At 48.5% G+C, this 16493-nt stretch overlaps 1 protein-coding gene across 4 annotated transcripts in view; it reads left to right on the top strand.

Moving 5' to 3' along the window:
• Jcad (junctional cadherin 5 associated) overlaps nt 1-15953 on the top strand; it is a 37867-nt gene extending 21914 nt beyond the window's left edge. For all 4 annotated transcript variants that reach the window (XM_057787633.1, XM_057787635.1, XM_057787632.1 and 1 more), the window contains 2 exons: nt 6631-10163; nt 13356-15953. In XM_057787633.1, the coding sequence (XP_057643616.1) occupies nt 6631-10163; nt 13356-13390 (3568 nt within the window). In that variant the 3' untranslated portion in view covers nt 13391-15953. The remainder of the gene's footprint in view (nt 1-6630; nt 10164-13355) is intronic.
• Nucleotides 15954-16493: the final 540 nt, after the last annotated feature.

The following is a 16493-nucleotide window of genomic DNA, read 5'->3' as shown; positions in this document are numbered from 1 at the left end:
AGGGTGGAAGTGCTCACACTCCTGGCATCGTCATCTTGGTTCACGTTTCCTGGCTGATCACCTCCCTAAAGCTAAGTCAGAAAGGTGCCAGTAAACGTTGCTTTGGGTGCTACTACCAGCACCAGATGTGAAAGGCCACGCCACACGAGGGAACAGCCTCTGCCCTGCTAGTTCCTTGCTGGTGTGACTGGGGAGTCAATGCTCTGGTGCCTCTCTCTCCCTGAAAAGATGCCCTGAGGCTGGTTATACTGTGGGGTTTATTTCTCCCCGAGAGTGAGAAGGTGATCTGCCATTAGCATGCCTGTGGGCACAGGAGCCTAGACACAGGTCCTCACAGGACAGCTGCCTCTAGAATTAGAGAGTCTGAAAAATGTCTCCTTCCCGCTCACTCCAATGTCATCAGTATGACCTCATCACTTAACCAGTAAGATGAGGGGGACTCCTATGAACATCTGACATGACTTGGAGGTGGGGCATGTGTGGAACAGGCTCTCGTCTCGCGTGCGTTCTCATGAAGGGTTTTCCTCAAAGATGACATATGTAACGCATGTGCACTGAAGCCCACCCTGCACAGCAGCCACTGGCCCCTGGACGCATGTGCACTGAAGCCCACCCTGCACAGCAGCCACTGACCCCTGGATGCATGTGCACTGAAGCCCACCCTACACGGCAGCCACTGTGCCCTGGACACATGTGCACTGAAGCCCACCCTGCATGGCAGCCATTGGGCCCTGGTGGCTTGCCCCTCCAAATTGTTTTTATTTTGCTGCCACTCAGGTCTTAGGTCCTTTTTGTGAATGTTTTCCTGTCTCCCTACTGCTCCTCTATCTTCCTATATTAAATATGTTTATTTGTAGTGTCTCAACACTGCATGTCATGGCATATGAGTGGAAGTCAGAATAGCCTGTCAGTTCCGTTCCTCCACCATGTGGGGTCCCAGGCACCAAGTCAGGTGGCTAGGCTCAGCAGCAAGTATCTTTACCCACTGAGCCATCACGCTGGCCCAAGATTGCCCTTTCCTTGTTACTGCACCAGTAGGCAGTGAGGTGATTCAGAAAAATCTTGGCATTCATGTGGGAGCAGCTGAAGCCCAGGGCTAGCTCAGCGTGGAAGAGACATTGTGGCCCTACAGCATCGTTACAGGGATGGCTTCCACATGCCCGTTTTCTTCCAAGTATGAGCTTCTGTTGGTGGAGCCCAGGCCCCTGTGCAGGACTCCACAGTCTGATGCTGCTCACTGACTTCATAGGCTTTTGTGTAGGTATTAGCAACCTGTGTTTCCCAAAGTTGCCACTGTGCATGCACACTGACTACCTGAGTCCCTGAGTAGATTTCCCTCACTCCTCATTTAATGTCTCCATTAAGCATCTTTTCAAAGTCCAAATATATACAGTTAAAAAACAATAAATTCTTGAAAATACCATCAGGTACTCTGTGATAGCAGCTGTTGGTGACATTGTGAAAAGCGGGCTCAGTGATATGGAGTCAGTGGTAGCATTTCCTGGTAGACCGCTGCCCCTGCAGCCTCCCAGGCACACTGGCTGGGAAGTGTGGTGCTGCTGGTCTGTCGAGCAGCTTTATCTTGTTTCATGCTAGCCTCTATATCTTTATCTTGTCTCATGCTAGCCTCATACTTCCTTTGTCTTGGTCTACTCCCACTTCCTGTTTCTTCTTTCCATTTGCTCTTTTGTATCAGAGGGATGTTTAGTGTGGTATACTGAATGTTTACATGCCGAAAAATGGAATAATGGGCTTCCAGGCCTGCAACAGATTCCACAGGGAAGATGGTGGACCTGCTGCAGAAGCCTGTTGAGCATCTAACGCTGGGCTGGTAAGTGTGAACGACTGTAAAGAGATGCCATGCCTCCTGCCACTACAGTTTAGGGAAGGCGTAGAAGGTGCTGGTAACCGATAGCCTTTATGTTTAGCTTATCCATAGAGCTACAAACCACTGATCCCTTGGGAAGGACTAGGCTGTGGCCACAGCCATCCTTGTCCAGAGCACCCAGGTGATTACAACAGAAAGCATCTACCAGGCTGCACACTTGGAAACCAAGAAGAAGCCACTGATCCAGGAGACATATGTATGACTTCAGGACCCCGCATCCCCACCCTGACCTCCACGTGGAAGGACAGCTGACAGGACCTTGGTCACCCCATGAAATGACCAGGTTCAGGACAATGTTGATGAAGCAGGGAGAAGTGACTGCAGTACCTGTGTTTCCCTTTGCACAGAGCCCCAGGTCTGTCTGCAGGCCGCACTCTGCTTCTTGGCCGTTTTACTAGACCACACATACATCCTGTGCCCAGATGGTCACAAGTTAGTCATAAAGACCCTGGAATGCACCGAGGAGATAATCCTGTCAGAGCATGTGACAACAGTTAAAACAGTGCTTTCCATTCTGAGTACTAGACTTATCCTTTTGTTTTTAGCTTGTGTATGTGGTGTGTGTGAATGTGTGTATGTATTTGGGGGCATGTGTATGAGGGTGCATATACATGTGTGTGGAGAAGCTAAAGGGTGATATCATGTGTCATCCTTGATTGCTCTTAACCATGCAGATCGAGGCCAGTCTCCCTGTGAACTCAGAGCCCGCTGACTCTCTAGTTTGATAGCCAGCTTGCCCTGTGCATTCCTGCCTCTGCCTCCCAACCTGTGGGGTTGCAGGTGGGCTGCCACACCCATCCTGAATTATGTGTGTGACTAGTCCTAGTGCTCACTCAGCCCGAGCTTTACCTAGATGCCAGGTTGTCTTCCTAACCTCTAGACTTGCTTTTAAAGAAGGCAGGGTGCCCCAGCAAGATGACTCAGTGGGTCAAGGGTAGAGATCCCTGTCACCAAGCCCAGTGACTTGAGTTTATGCCCAGACACATACATGGTAGAGGGAGAAAAGTGACTCTCACATATGCCCTGTTCCATGTGCATCCCCCCAACACAGTCACACAGAATAAAACATCTTACATGACGGGGCAGGGCTCAGGCTCAGTGCTGGCCTGCATGTGTAACACTGTAGGTCTGATCCTAGACACTGCAGAAAACAACAAGGTAAAAATTTTAAAAACAAACAAACAACAACAACAAAAAAACCCAGTCTTTTCTCTGGTTGAAAAAAGAGTCATGTGATGGAGCACAGATTCCTCCTAACTTTTCTCTTAATTACCTTATGGAACCAGGGAGTAGGTCTGCTGATTTCCTTGAGATGTGTTATTTTTCTAATGTTTGTATTTCAGATACTTCCCAGGCAGTTTATCAGTTACGCTGTGGGCTTAATCACTCTGGCTCACGATAATGCCAGGGTAATAGCAAGGCTTGCTCTGCCTCCTCCCCATCCTGTCCTCTGGGAACTCGGCGTAGCCCCGTGTGTGTGTGTGTGTGTGTGTGTGTGTGTGTGTGTGTATGCAGGTGTCACCTGGACTCACAATGCACCATTTCAGCTCTCTCCCACCCTGTAGCAGTGTGCCCAGCACGCTTGTGTCGAGTCCATTGTCAACAATGTCTGTGTTAAATCTTTAGTTTCTTGGTTTTTTTTTTTAAAGAGAAATTTGATCTTTCCTTGTCTGTTTTCAAAAGCGTTAGTGAACATCCCTGTGGCTTTGAAAGTGCGGTGAGGCAGCACTTGACTCATGAGAATCTGCTTATGGTGATTTGTCTGAAGGAGATCTTACAGAACATGCCCTGTGTGGGTTCTACTGTTGTGTGTGTATGTGTGAGTGTGTACGCGTGCATGTGGGGGGGGGTTGTGTGTGCAATTGAGTCCAACCTTCAGGAGTTGGAACTTTGTTTCCACCATGTGGGTTTTAGGAATGGAACTTAGGCCATCAAGCTTGGCAGCAAGCACCTTTTCTTACTGAGACGTCTCCTGCCCCTTGTTTGGTGTTTTGAGGCAGGGTCTCACTATGTAGTTATATCTTACCTGAAACTTCCAAGTGTTGGGGTTCTAGGTGTGCACTGCTATGTCTAGGAATGCATCACAGTTTTCTGTATCATATGGACTGATATTTAAAATAGATTATTTATGGGGCTGGGAGATGGTTCCACAGTCAGAGCACCCGTGACCTAAATCTGTTCCTAGCAGTCATATTAAGCTACTCACAATTGCCTTGCTCCAGGGGATCCAACATCCTTTTCTGTCCCGTGGACACTTGTACTATTGGCATGCATGCACAAAGTAAATGTACACATAAATAAAATTATAAAAAGAAATTAGTTTGTTTTAAATAGCCCAGATGGATCTGGATTTTCTGTAACTTGGAATTTAACCCGGGATACTCGGTGATTTTGATTACTTTTGACAAAGTGAAGATGATAGCATTTTTTCTGCACTGAGCAGAAAACTGTCACAGTCTGTTGATATTCTCACCCTGTTTATGTCATTTTTGTCTGTTTTCTGGTCATGGTCATGGCATATGCATGCATAAACAGCACCTTGGGTTTTCAGCTTCCTCCCTAAGCCTGCTCACCATGAAGCCAGAGCCACACTGTGACTTCCTCCAAAAAGTCAGCAAGCCCCATATAAAGTGGTCAGACCACCGAGGCATGAGAGTGGTAGGAGACAGAACCTACTCGCTGCCAGAAGTGAGACTGCTGCCCTCCAGTCAGGGTCACTGGACTGAACTGGCTGTCTCCTGCACGCTCTAGAACTACCAGGCTGGCTTACCTGCGTGGGTAGGTGGTGTTCAAGGAAACCACTGGCAATGGCTTCCAGAGTGACGAGTCTTATAGACCCTAATCCAGGCAGTTCTCTGCTGAGGATTCAGAAGCTAATGAGAAAAACTTGAGACGGCAGCGAAAAGATTGACGGCTTATCCAAGCAGCAAGCACAGAAGCAGTAGACCTCTCAGCGAGGCACTCGGCCTCCAGCACTGATGAAGGTTTGCAGACAGCGGCTGTTCCACCTGTTGTTTGGACGCCGACTCTGTCTTTGAGGGAAATCAATAACTTGAAAGGAAGAACAGCAGTGACCAGAGTAACATATAACTTCACCAAGGACCCTGTGCATAGCAGCTACGTTCTGCCCGGTCCGTTCCCAGACCTTTATGTGCTGGTGTGCTGTGGTCACGCAGAACTGGTGGCTTTCAGGTCATCACTCTGCAGCTACACCTCCAGACAAGGGGTGGAAGAGCACATGGTGGTGTGGGGGGCGGGATGGAAGTTAAAATAGTGAGAAGTTGATTTCACTTATCTTATGAGGAAAAAAGTGATTATAAGCCGAGCCAAGACAGTTCTGCAAGCCTGTCTGTCCTCTACATACAAGGGCGACTATAAATTGGAGTGGGTGGCTTATCTAAGGTGGATTTGACAGCGTGTTCCAGGATCTACTCATTCCTTTTGTAAGAATTTATTCTCAATGAACTGAGACTTACATCAAGTGCTAGTGGACTTGGTGTAATCCTAGCACTTGGGAGGAAGAGGCATAAGGATTGGGCATTCAAGGCCAGCCTGTGCTACCTGAGACCTTGAACCAACAAATTAATAATCAAAACAGCAATAGAAAAACTCTAATGAATAAAACAGAACACAGTGGCCAATCGCCTGGGCTTTCTCCTTTTATTTCTTTGTATAAACAGTATTCCATAATATACTAAGATACTCCTGGGCACTAGGATTTTAAAATCCCCTGGATTCAAATGTGCAATCCTGGCAAAGTAAGTTCCCAAGACTACAGTATCATCACCCTGTGGTGATGCCATTCCTCTGATTTCCACGTCTTCTTGGTCTCTGGAACCCTCCTGCCTTCCTCTCCTCCTGTAGTTGTGGTTGTTACCAATACGGGGCTGAGAGGACAGTATACATAACCCATGTATAGTATGGTATCTTATCCAGTAGCACTGAGCTAAACAGGAAAGGTACCCTGGGACTCACTCGTAGGTGTCCCTCAGTGGTTCTCTTATGTGCTGTAGTGCAGTGCTTTGAAGAGCAGACTCCTCAGATTGCCCAGTTGATCTGGGCTATGCCTGGCCTGCACTGCAAGTGACCTAGGCTGCTCCTCTGGGGTGCTCCTTTAATCCAAGGGTTCAGAAGCTGTGAGATTTGTGTCCTCTCTAGTACAGCCAGAATCCCTGGTGTTCCTGTGGATAGCTTGCTGCTGCCACTTGAACCTTGGTGACAACACACAGGTTATCCTCCAACCATGACTGGTGAGACCTGCTTACAGTTGACAAAGTCCTATGACTGGGGACTGTCCTAATCACTGTCCTTTTGCTGTGAAGAGACACCAGGACTCTTACAAAAGAAAGCATTTAATTGGGGGCTGGCTTACAGTTTCAGAGGTTTATTCCATCATCATTATGGCAGGGAGCATGCTGGCAAGTTGGCACTGGAGCAGTAGCTGAGAGCTACATCCTGATCCGTAGGCAGAGAGAGACTCTGGGCTACTCATGGGCTTTTGAAACCTCAAAGCTCACCCCCAGTGACACACTTCCTCTACCAAGGCCACACCTCCTAATCCTTCTAATCATTTCACATAGTCCCACTCCTTGGTGACTAAGCCTATGGGGGCCTTATTCAAACTACTGCAGGGACCAGTTTTTCAAAGGTGGGGGTAACCCAAGCCTGACCTTCAGTATCCATCATTGAAGTCGACAAGGGTGTGTTTTGCCTCACATAACATCTGCCTCTCTGTTTTTCAGGTTTTTAAATCAACCCTCTTTAGCATGGTCCTCTCAGCCCCGTATTGGTAGCGACCACACCTACAGGAGCAGAGGAAGGCAGGAGGGTTCCAGGGACCGAGAAGACGTGGAAATCAGAGGAATGGCTCAGGCGCACAGTCTACCCATCCATGTGAGAGAGGGTCCATGGGAAGTCGCAGGAAGGACAGAGCATGTGATGAGAAAGGCCGTATGGGAAGAAGAGCTACGGATGCCAGCTCCTGCCAAGTGGCATAATGTGTGCCCAGAAACCTGGCAGCAGCCAAGGAAGTTAGGGAGGCAAGTGTCTGATGGTGAGAGAGAGAAAATGTTCCGGGATCTGTACCAGTTCGTTCAAGGAGACCACATGCCCATATCTCAGAGCAAAAAAAAATCCCAGTCATTGCCTCGAGTTCTTTCTCCTGAGAGCCTGAGTTTCACAGAAATTTCTGTTCCGCTGCGTGATGGGCACTTAACAGGTATCCCCAAAGCACCACCATACGCTCCCAGCTGCCCACCACCTTTGGAACCCACGAAGAACCTTGAGAAGTCTAATTCTTCAGGCCCTTTTCCCAGGCCTAAGTTCGGGAAACCCCTTAAGACCCAGTGTCACCACTCTCAGCCACAGCCCAAGGGAGAAGACGGATTTCAGGACCCCCAGCACAGGGAGCCACGTGGCTCCTACCCAGCAAGAAGTAAGGATTCCAGGCATGAGCTGGGTATGCTGGATACTGGCTTGGAGCCTCCAGTGTATGTGCCTCCCCCTTCATACAAGTCACCCCCCCAGCACATTCCCAACCCCTACCTTGAAGATCCCGTGCCCAGGCATCTGAGCAGCAGCCAGAGTCAACAGCAGCAACTGCCTGAGAAGGCTGAGGCCAGTTGTCCACTTCCTTCTGGCTCCCTTGCAGCTAGGAACCTCTACAGTGCCACGCCTGGCTCTCCCCCTCAAGGTCGTCCTCCACACCCCTATGTTGCCACCCAAGGGGCTTCTGTTCAGTACATCCCATTTGACGACCCGCGGATCCGACACATCAAGCTCGCTCAGCCCCCGGAACTCTACGAGGGGGTGAAGCTTGACGACAGACCCTACAGCTCTCGCCTCGCTGCCCAGGAGCCAGCACCCCTGTCAGTCAGTGAGCAGGGCTCAGCTTTTGCCCGCTCCAGTCCACGGTGGCTGCATGGCCATGTCCCCATGGACGCTGAACATGGAGGTTTCCCCAGCCAAGCAGAAGAGCGTGTCATGAGAGAAGTAGGGGCTGATGTAAGAGACAGTCCGGCAGAAAGTCATGCCTCCTCCCCACAGCCACAGAGTGAGGGTACCTGCAAAAGCTACACTAAGCTCAGAAAGTTTGAAACTGGGATTCAGACCAAGAAAAGTTCAAAGAAGAAAACCAACGCAACCATATTTTGTTTGGTTTCTGTCCCAGTTAAATCTGAGTCACTTCTGCCAGATACGGATACGAACAACAATGACTTGAAGCTGGGGGCCGATAAGACGCATAGACTGTGTCAGGGTGCAGCCCTGGAAGAGCAGAGTCTGTTGAGTATGTCTTCCACCGACCTGGAGCTGCAAGCCCTCATGGGAAACATGGCTTGGAGAAGAACATCCCCAAGGCAAGGTCTGGGGGAACCAGAAGACTTGAGTCAAACTGATGACCTCAGAATCCTCCACCTCACCAAACCCAGCCAGCTCCAGCCTCCTGGCTCATGGCCAGGCTACCAGTGCAGAGATCAGCAGACCCAAACCAGTTTCCCTGAAGACACCAAAAGCTCACTTCTCCCCCTTGCCATAAAACCGGGAGAGCCCGGCAATGCAGCCCTGACCCCAACATGCCCAGAGCCCACTGCTTCCGAAGTACATGTGCATGCAGCCTCAGCATCTAGTGACCAAAATCAGAAGCCCAGTGGACCTCACCTCCGAGGCCAGATGTCCCTCAGCCCATCTCGAAACAGTGCTTTCTCAAGGACTTCCTCAGCCTCAAACCAGGCATCTGTGCCAAAAGGGGCCTCTGGTCAGCCCCCTAGGGCCAGCCCTGCACCCAAGCCAGAGGTGGTGAAGGGGGAGCCTACAGCAGGCCAGTGCAACAGCACACAGCTCTTCGGTCAGTTTCTCTTGAAACCAGTTAGCCGCAGGCCCTGGGATCTGATAAGTCAGTTAGAAAGCTTTAACAAGGAGCTTCAGGAAGAGGAAGAAAGCCATGGTGCTAGCGGTGGGAGCAGTGATGAGGGCAGCGAGGCCGAACAGCCCCAGGACAGTGCTCACTCCAGAGCCAAGACCCGGAGCCACCGTGAAACCATCCAGGCAAAGAGAGCAGAGCCGCAGCCTGCAGCACCGCTCGAGGCAGGGTTCCAGGCAGAGAGCTGGAGAGAGGAACCAAAACCTGGCTCCCCAAGTGCCCATCCTCAGTCCCTGGGCCGGTCACGGGAGGAAGACAGCAGAGGCGTGCTTGTCCAGTGGGCGGATGAAAGCCTGGTTGCAGAGCAGCGAAGCCGGGAGGTTCCGAATGGGGTGTGTGAGCGGGATATTAGCGTGAGTCCTCTAAGCAGGATGGCTCCCAGTGACACAGAAACAGCCCCCTTTTTCTATCTGGCAGAACTGAGAGGAAGTCAAGAACTCACCAAAGTCAGTGATGCTTTAGGGTCCGTGCAGCTGGACAGAGAGACCCCTCCAAAGGTGAATACTGGTGAGGAAAGAGACACGGAGGTCCTCCTGCCTCTCACTGATAAATCCCGAGGCCTCTCAACCCCAGACTTGTGGTCTTTGGGGCTCCCACTGGGACAGGAGCAGAGAGTTTCCAAACCAGAACCTCTGAGTATAGAGAGTACAGTGGAAGTCCCCCCAAGTGAGTCTCTGCAGGAGAGGGCAGAGAGGATCCTGGGCATTGAAGTGGCTGTGGAGTCCCTCCTGCCAGGTGCCGGGAGAGGAGGACAGAGGCAGCTCCCTGAGCGTGGTGCAAGTGCCTGCAGCCCAGAGTCGTCCAGAGAGGACTCATCTCCCAACTTGGCACCATCCGGGGGCTCCTCTGTGAGCACTGACGCCTTCTATGGCAGGAGAAAGTGTGGCTGGACTGAGAGTCCCCTCTTTGTAGGGGAAAGGGCCCCCCAGGCTTCTGTGTGCTCAGATGTAGATGGGTTCCCGGGAAGCCAGGCCACCAGTCCTGAGCCTGAGAAAAAGGACGAGGAGGCAAAGGCACCCTTCAAGTCCACTCTGTTCCATTTCATGGAGAAGACTGCAGGTGCCACAGGCTCCGAAAGGAGGCTCCGAAGCCCTTCCAAAGTGATCGAGAGTTTGCAGGAGAAACTGGGATCGCCCCCAAGGAGGGCAGATGCAGATCGCTTGGTGAGAATGAGGGAGATCAGCTCCTTGTCTCGGATGAGGTGTCTGAGCTCCAGGAGTGTGGACTCCACAGAGGAGCCCGACCAACTAAAGGCCACCAAGAGTCATGTCTCTCAGGGTGTCATCCCGCAAGAAGAAAATGGGCATCCGGAAGTGCTAAGGAAGAAGCTGTCTGATCAGGACTTGTGGTGTGCAGGTGAGGAGTTGGGCTGGAGGGTGGGTGCTTGGTGTCAGTTTGCGGCCATGTGACCATGACTAGCATGACTAGTTCCTGGGTATCCTAGGCTCAATGCTGGCAACGGTTCCATAGAGACATCCTTCCTGCAAGGGTGGTGGCACACACTTGCCGTCCCAGCACCTAGGGCACTGATGTGGAAAGAACTTGAAGGCTTGAAGGCCAGTCAGGGCTACATGCATCTTTGAGCCCCAGGTAAAAGCCAGGAGAGAACCCAGCTCATAGAGTCAGGGGTCTGCAGACATGCACAAGAATAATAAATACATGAAAAATCAATCAAACTCATTTTTAAAAAATGAGTTTACCCAGAAGCTTTCTCAATTAAGAATCAAGATCTTGTCCTGTATTCTGAATGATTATATTATTGTTTTAGTTGGCTAAGAACAGATTACATGAAATTGTCCTTTAGCAGCTTCTGAGGATGGAGCGCTCCAGCCTGGCTGCAGCATCGCAGGGCCACATGCTGGGTCCAGAACGTTTGTGCGCTTGTTTTCTGCCAGTGGCCCTGCCGATGGCTCTTTGTCAGCTCATTATTTTACTTTTTATTGTTGTTTTGAGATGAGGTCTGTCTTTGTAGAAAGACTGGCTTCCACTCACGGATATCCGTCTGCCTACAGAGGCCAGAAGAGGGCATCAGATCCTCTGAAACTGAAGTTATAGACAGTTGTAGAGATATAAAATACACACCGAGCTTTCAAAGTCTCCATACGGAAGAACCTGAAATACCTTAATACTTTTACACTGAAATGTTACATGTTGAACGATAATATTCTAGAATGATTAATATAATATATTTTAGGTATATTTGGTGAAATAAAGTATGTTATTAAAGATAATTTCACCTGTTTCTTTTTGTTTAAATGTGGTTATCAGAAACCGTAAAATAACATTACATGGCCCACACTGTTTTTGTTGGACCTAGACTGTCTATGAGCTAAAGAACTTATTGTTCTAGAGAATTCTTTCCATGACTCCATTGAGTCCTTAGCATCAACTGTGGGTCTTAGGATACCAGTACATTGTGTACCAGAAACTGAAGGGAGCAGTTTAGTGCCTAGTGCCTGTGTGATCTGAGCCTTGGTCCCTCCCAGGCCTCCCTCTCCCTTGTTAGGGGTGAGGCGCTTCATATTCTCCGTCATTAGCAGCTCCACTGTATTCTCAGAATCAGCATACCTTGAACCCCACATATAGTACTGAGCAATAACTATCTTCTAGTGTGGTCATATGGTGTTTCTAAGGGCAGGGTCAAGAGGTGTTAAGTTGTGGGAACTCTACTTCCTTTAGCCAGGTGGCCTTGGGGTGCTCTGTCATGTGAGCAGACTCGAGTGTCTTGCCTGAGTGCCAATCTGTCTCTCTAGCATGTGGCACCTGAAGTGTGCTTCCAGCACAGTGCCCGGCGTGCAAGTGTGTGCCAGTCAGGGACAGGACGTGGTGTGGCTTTTGGCTGCAGGCGGTGAGAGGAGGCCCTTCACATGACATCTTTCTCCAGGTGCATTTCGGAGCCTTCTTTCCTAATTGTTTTTCTATAAAATTGTGCTGTCCTGCAGGCTTTTACAAATCACTGTCTAGGCTATGGTAAGCCTTGCTGTTACTTTTTCTCTATCCCTGTTGAGGTATTAACATTAAGTACATCTTTAAGATGCACATTGTGTGTGAGTGACCATATAGTGTATGCTAAGTCAGATGATCAAGTTCATTAGCATATCCACCATCCAGCCGCCTCTTGATGGAGTCAAGAGTCCGTGCGCTGTGCACTGCATCCACCCTGATGTGCCGACGTCAGGCACCTGTGCATCTTACAGTTGCAGTTTATACTCCTCCACTGTCTCCTCCCTTCCCCAACTCCAGCTCCTGGAATACAGGCGCCACTTAAAAAAATTCTACGTGTGGCATGCAGTGTTGTGCTTTCTCAGCTTAGCACAATGTCCCCAAAGTTCATCATGTGTCATTTTAACTGACAAGATCCCCACCCCCTTTTTGAGACTGAATAATGTTCCACTGTGTGTATATTTATGTATAGACAAAAATTTTCTTTACTTGTTCATCTGCTGTCGGACACATGGGTTGTTCCCACCTCTTGGTTCATACCTCTCTGTAGAAACAGTACAGAGAGCATGGATGTGCGGTCATTTTGATTTCCTTTCCCAGTAGTGACATTGCTGAATTATAGAGGACTTCCACTTTTGCTTTTATGTTTTGAGGAATCTCTATGTTTTAATAGCTATCTTGTACTCTTAGAGATTTATCCACCATTTTTTATAAAAATTTAAGAATGCTAAGACAGGAGCTCTGAGCTCAGGAAGCACCGGGTGGGCCTGGCTTCCAGAGCTCCGCTCAGCAGCACGTGTTTCCCATTCCGTGGCAGCTGGGCTTACTGTCCCGCGGTACCTGCTCCATTTGGGAGATCCAGGTCACCAGAGCTCAACGTGAGATTTTCCAGTGCAGGCTGTGGAAGGCCTAGAAGGTGTGCTGATGGGCAAGAGACCGTCCCAGTCCTGCCTGCTGGGCGGAGCATTTCAGGTTCCCCAAGCCTGGAAGAAAAGGATTTGTCCATAAAGATGCTTTCATTTCCTCTCAAGGACGGATAGGCATGCAAGGGTCAGAGTTCACATCTCCACAACAGAAGAGCCAGCCATAGCAGCATGCCTGTAGTCTCAATGCTGAGATCAGGCCAGTGAGCTCCAGGTTCAGCAAGAGACATTACCTTAAAAATAACGTGGGCACAAAGTGGAAAGCAATTGAGGAAGACCTCCAATATCAACTCTGGTCTCTGTGCACACTTGGGTGCACACACAGGAACACATACAAAGAAAACAGCAGAAAGAACAGCCTTAGGCTAGGGCGTTGCTGATGGTGAAGGGCCGGTGAGTGTATTATTTATATTGTACTATGAGCACCAGGGAGGGCCGTCAGTATACCAAATAACTTAGCTTTGCTCGTCTGTGTTTATTTGATAATGATTGTGCACATTCCTTGAAAACACGTTTCAGCCATAGTTTCTTACTCCCTGGTGAACAAAATTTGCTGAAGTGTCTAAAAATCAGTTTTCTATACATGTGAGTTTTGTTCTCCAATTTATGTAGAGTCGGAGAACTTAAACATAAAACATGGCAGGTGAATGTCCCTCTGACCTTCCTTCCTTCTTGTTTGCAGATTCGTATGATCCTAGCCGAGTGGAGAGGGTGTGACGGATGCTGCTGTAGCCCCTACCACCATGGCTAACAGAGTGTTCTCTGTGAACTCTGGTGTCTCGTCCAGGCTAAGCTGGAAGCTGTGGGTTTTCAGTGTCTCAACTCCTCCTTCCCTGTCAGCGGGAAATCGACCATCCCTACAGAATTGTTGTGGAGCTAAAGCATTGGGGTGCTGACATCACATGTCTTTATAGCATGGATACATAACTCCTATATTTAGAGAAGAGTCTTCACATCAGTTCCCCTTCCTGGTGGATTAGGCCGAGTGGGTAAATAGCTTGGTGTTAATCCAGTTTTATGTGAAAAATCAAATATGGAAGATACGGTGGGTGATTTTGATTGGACCATAATGTCACCCGTTCCCTGCCGCATCTGCCCAGCCCATGCTCATGTTTAGAAGTGTGGTCTGGGCAACTGCGTGGTATTTGGACACATACAGTTTAAGAGGAATGTGAGTGAGTATGTATGACCCATTTTTATTACTCGATCTTTGGCAGCGTAGGGTAACTTTAAGTAACTGCTATCAGCAGCTTCTTTGTGTTCCTGAGGGGTCACACTCATGCTGTAACACACCCAGAAGCGATTCACTTGGCACTGAAGCAAACATGCCACGCTCTGCTTTGCACTCAGTCTTCCCTAGGTTTTACTCTCTGTGTGAATGTTTAGATATTCTTTATATGAAAAATAATTGCTGGTTTAAAATAGACCATGGTAACAAAGTAACTATATTTCTTTTTATAAAATTGCTATTTTTCTATGATGTATAAACAGTTCTTAGGTGGCAGATTTTTAAGGAAGTGCTATTTTATTTAAGAGTCTATACCTGTGTGTGTGAGGGACCCAAGAGGGCCCACCTTGGCTCTAAAGCCGTATCCCTGCTCCACCCTCAGCTCTGTTCCTTGTGACTCAGTTTCACAGTGTTAGTGAGGACTGATCACAAGCTCGTCAGACTCACAAAGATGTTTTCACAGATGGAGCTATGGGCTTGCATTTCAAGCCACTCCTCTCCAGTTGACCAACAACTTCCTGGTCGTTTTGCAGCCATGTCCATAAGACTTGCCAAAACTCCATAGTTTCATCTTGTATTTCTGTGGGGAATCTGCCCAAGAAAGAAACTTTTCTCTTGCCTGCCACCTTGCTCCTTTACAGAAAGATATATTTTTGTCTACAATGATCCTGATGAACTAATCTTGCATATTCTAACAAGTGCTTGGAAACCGTACCGAGGCAGCATTCTTCACGCATATGCCGTGATGGAAGGGTCAGGAGGCCCAGGGTTCTACTCCCGCGTCTGCCTGCATACTTCATGCATTTCACACTTCTGTCTGAGGAAGGTGTTTTTGCTAGCTAACATTTTCCAAAGGTTTTATCCCCTTCTTTCCTCTCCTCCCTCCCTCCCTCCCTCCCTCCCTCCCTCCCTCCCTCCCTCCCTCCCTTCCTCCCTCTCCTTTTCTCTTTTTTGTTTCCCTCTTTCTATTAATTTTTGAGACATTTTGTTAATCTGTTTTCAGACGCGTCAGATTCTTCCAGTGTGAGTCCATGGCTGGTCTGTCCTCTGGCCCCGAGACAGACTTTCATGGCCTTGTATCTACATACTATTATTTTATTTCCTAAGAACTTCACGTGTTCTGGCTGGACCACACAGAACAGAATCCAAGTCCATACCGTTGCTCCTGCTCATCTTAGTCCAGAGCTTGGCTCTGGTGGAAGCGGGTATGGGACATAGGTCTCCCTGGGGCAGCGGGCTAGCAGGCTGGTGATGTGCAGTGCCCACACATGCAGACCCCAGGGCATGTCCGTGTGCACACTGGTGCTGTACTGACTTCCCGTCAAATGACCCGATACCATCTAAAGACTGTAGGAGAAACAGAAGGATCCTGAAGGAAAGCTGTCGTGCCTTACGTATCTCAGTCTGGAATGGGATGCTCTTCCATTTTGTCTTGTTCGAAGTCATATATGTCATGCTTCCCTGCAGTCATTCAGTCAAAATAGCAAATATTTATACTTTAACCTCAATTTTTTTAGATTTAAGCCCATATGAAAAATTTTTTGGAAGAAAGTGGTAACATTGAACTTAGTAACTTGAAAATTTGACCTTTAACTTTTCGTATCCAAGGTAATGAATATCTGGCCAAAAATTGTTTTGCTGAGGTCTTGAGTTCAATACTGACCATGATTCCCTATGTAAACTGCACACGTGCCCATGACCGTTGGTGGAAAGTTTTCCGTATTCTGTGTTTGTCAATTGTTTTTCTCATTACACATAATTTGGAGCTTATAAAATTAAAAGTTATAATTTTGACCATTTTATCTAAAAATTATAGCAGGAATTGTGCCTGTGTTGTTTCTGGAATTGCAGGAGGGAGGAGGAAATGGTGGTCTTTGGCCTCTTTAGGGAAAACTTTCTGAAAGATTGAAGATGAAGTAATTTTTACCATATTCAATTGTGTTTCTGTAATCCCAGGGAACCCTCTAGGGATGCAGCCAGTCCCTGGATGGGACCATCAGAATTATTTCCATAATTATAGACATCTATTTCCTTTATTAATAAAGGTAATGTGCATCACCTTTGGTAGTGTGGCTCCCTTACTGGGTTCTCACGGAGCAGAAAGCCAGGGAAGGATTGCTGGCCGTCAGCCTGTGGCGCCCAGAGTGTGTCTGCCCAAGTCATTTCACTGTTCGTTTGAAATGACTAATAAATTCATCATTGTCAGCCCAACACCTCCTCCAGAGTGACCAGGGGAGTAAACATCTTGTGAGCAGTTGTTAGTGTTGGGGTGCACCGGCTGCGGGATTGGCTGTGGGGGGCACCTGGAGTCAGGGTGAGGCACTGCCAAAGCTGTTACAGCAGGGGGTCATCTGCTTTCTGCTTTGTTTCTGACTGTACCTTCTGCACATCTGTGTGTGGGAGGACAGAATCTAAGAGACACATCCCAAATAGCCTTTGAAGAGCCTGAATGGTGGAGCGTCCTTGTCCCAGACCGTGGGTTGGTCACTCCGTGACCCTCAATTGGAAGAAGGGGGAACTGATCAAATACCACCATAGAAAGACTGCTCCCAGCCTGTATGTTTTGTTAAAAGAAGAATGGTGAGGTCAAGT

The sequence above is a fragment of the Chionomys nivalis genome, chromosome 13 (genome assembly GCF_950005125.1).
Source record: "Chionomys nivalis chromosome 13, mChiNiv1.1, whole genome shotgun sequence".
Lineage (NCBI taxonomy): Eukaryota > Metazoa > Chordata > Mammalia > Rodentia > Cricetidae > Chionomys > Chionomys nivalis.
Note: the sequence above shows the minus strand (reverse complement) of the source record. Positions and strands in the feature narration are given on the sequence as shown.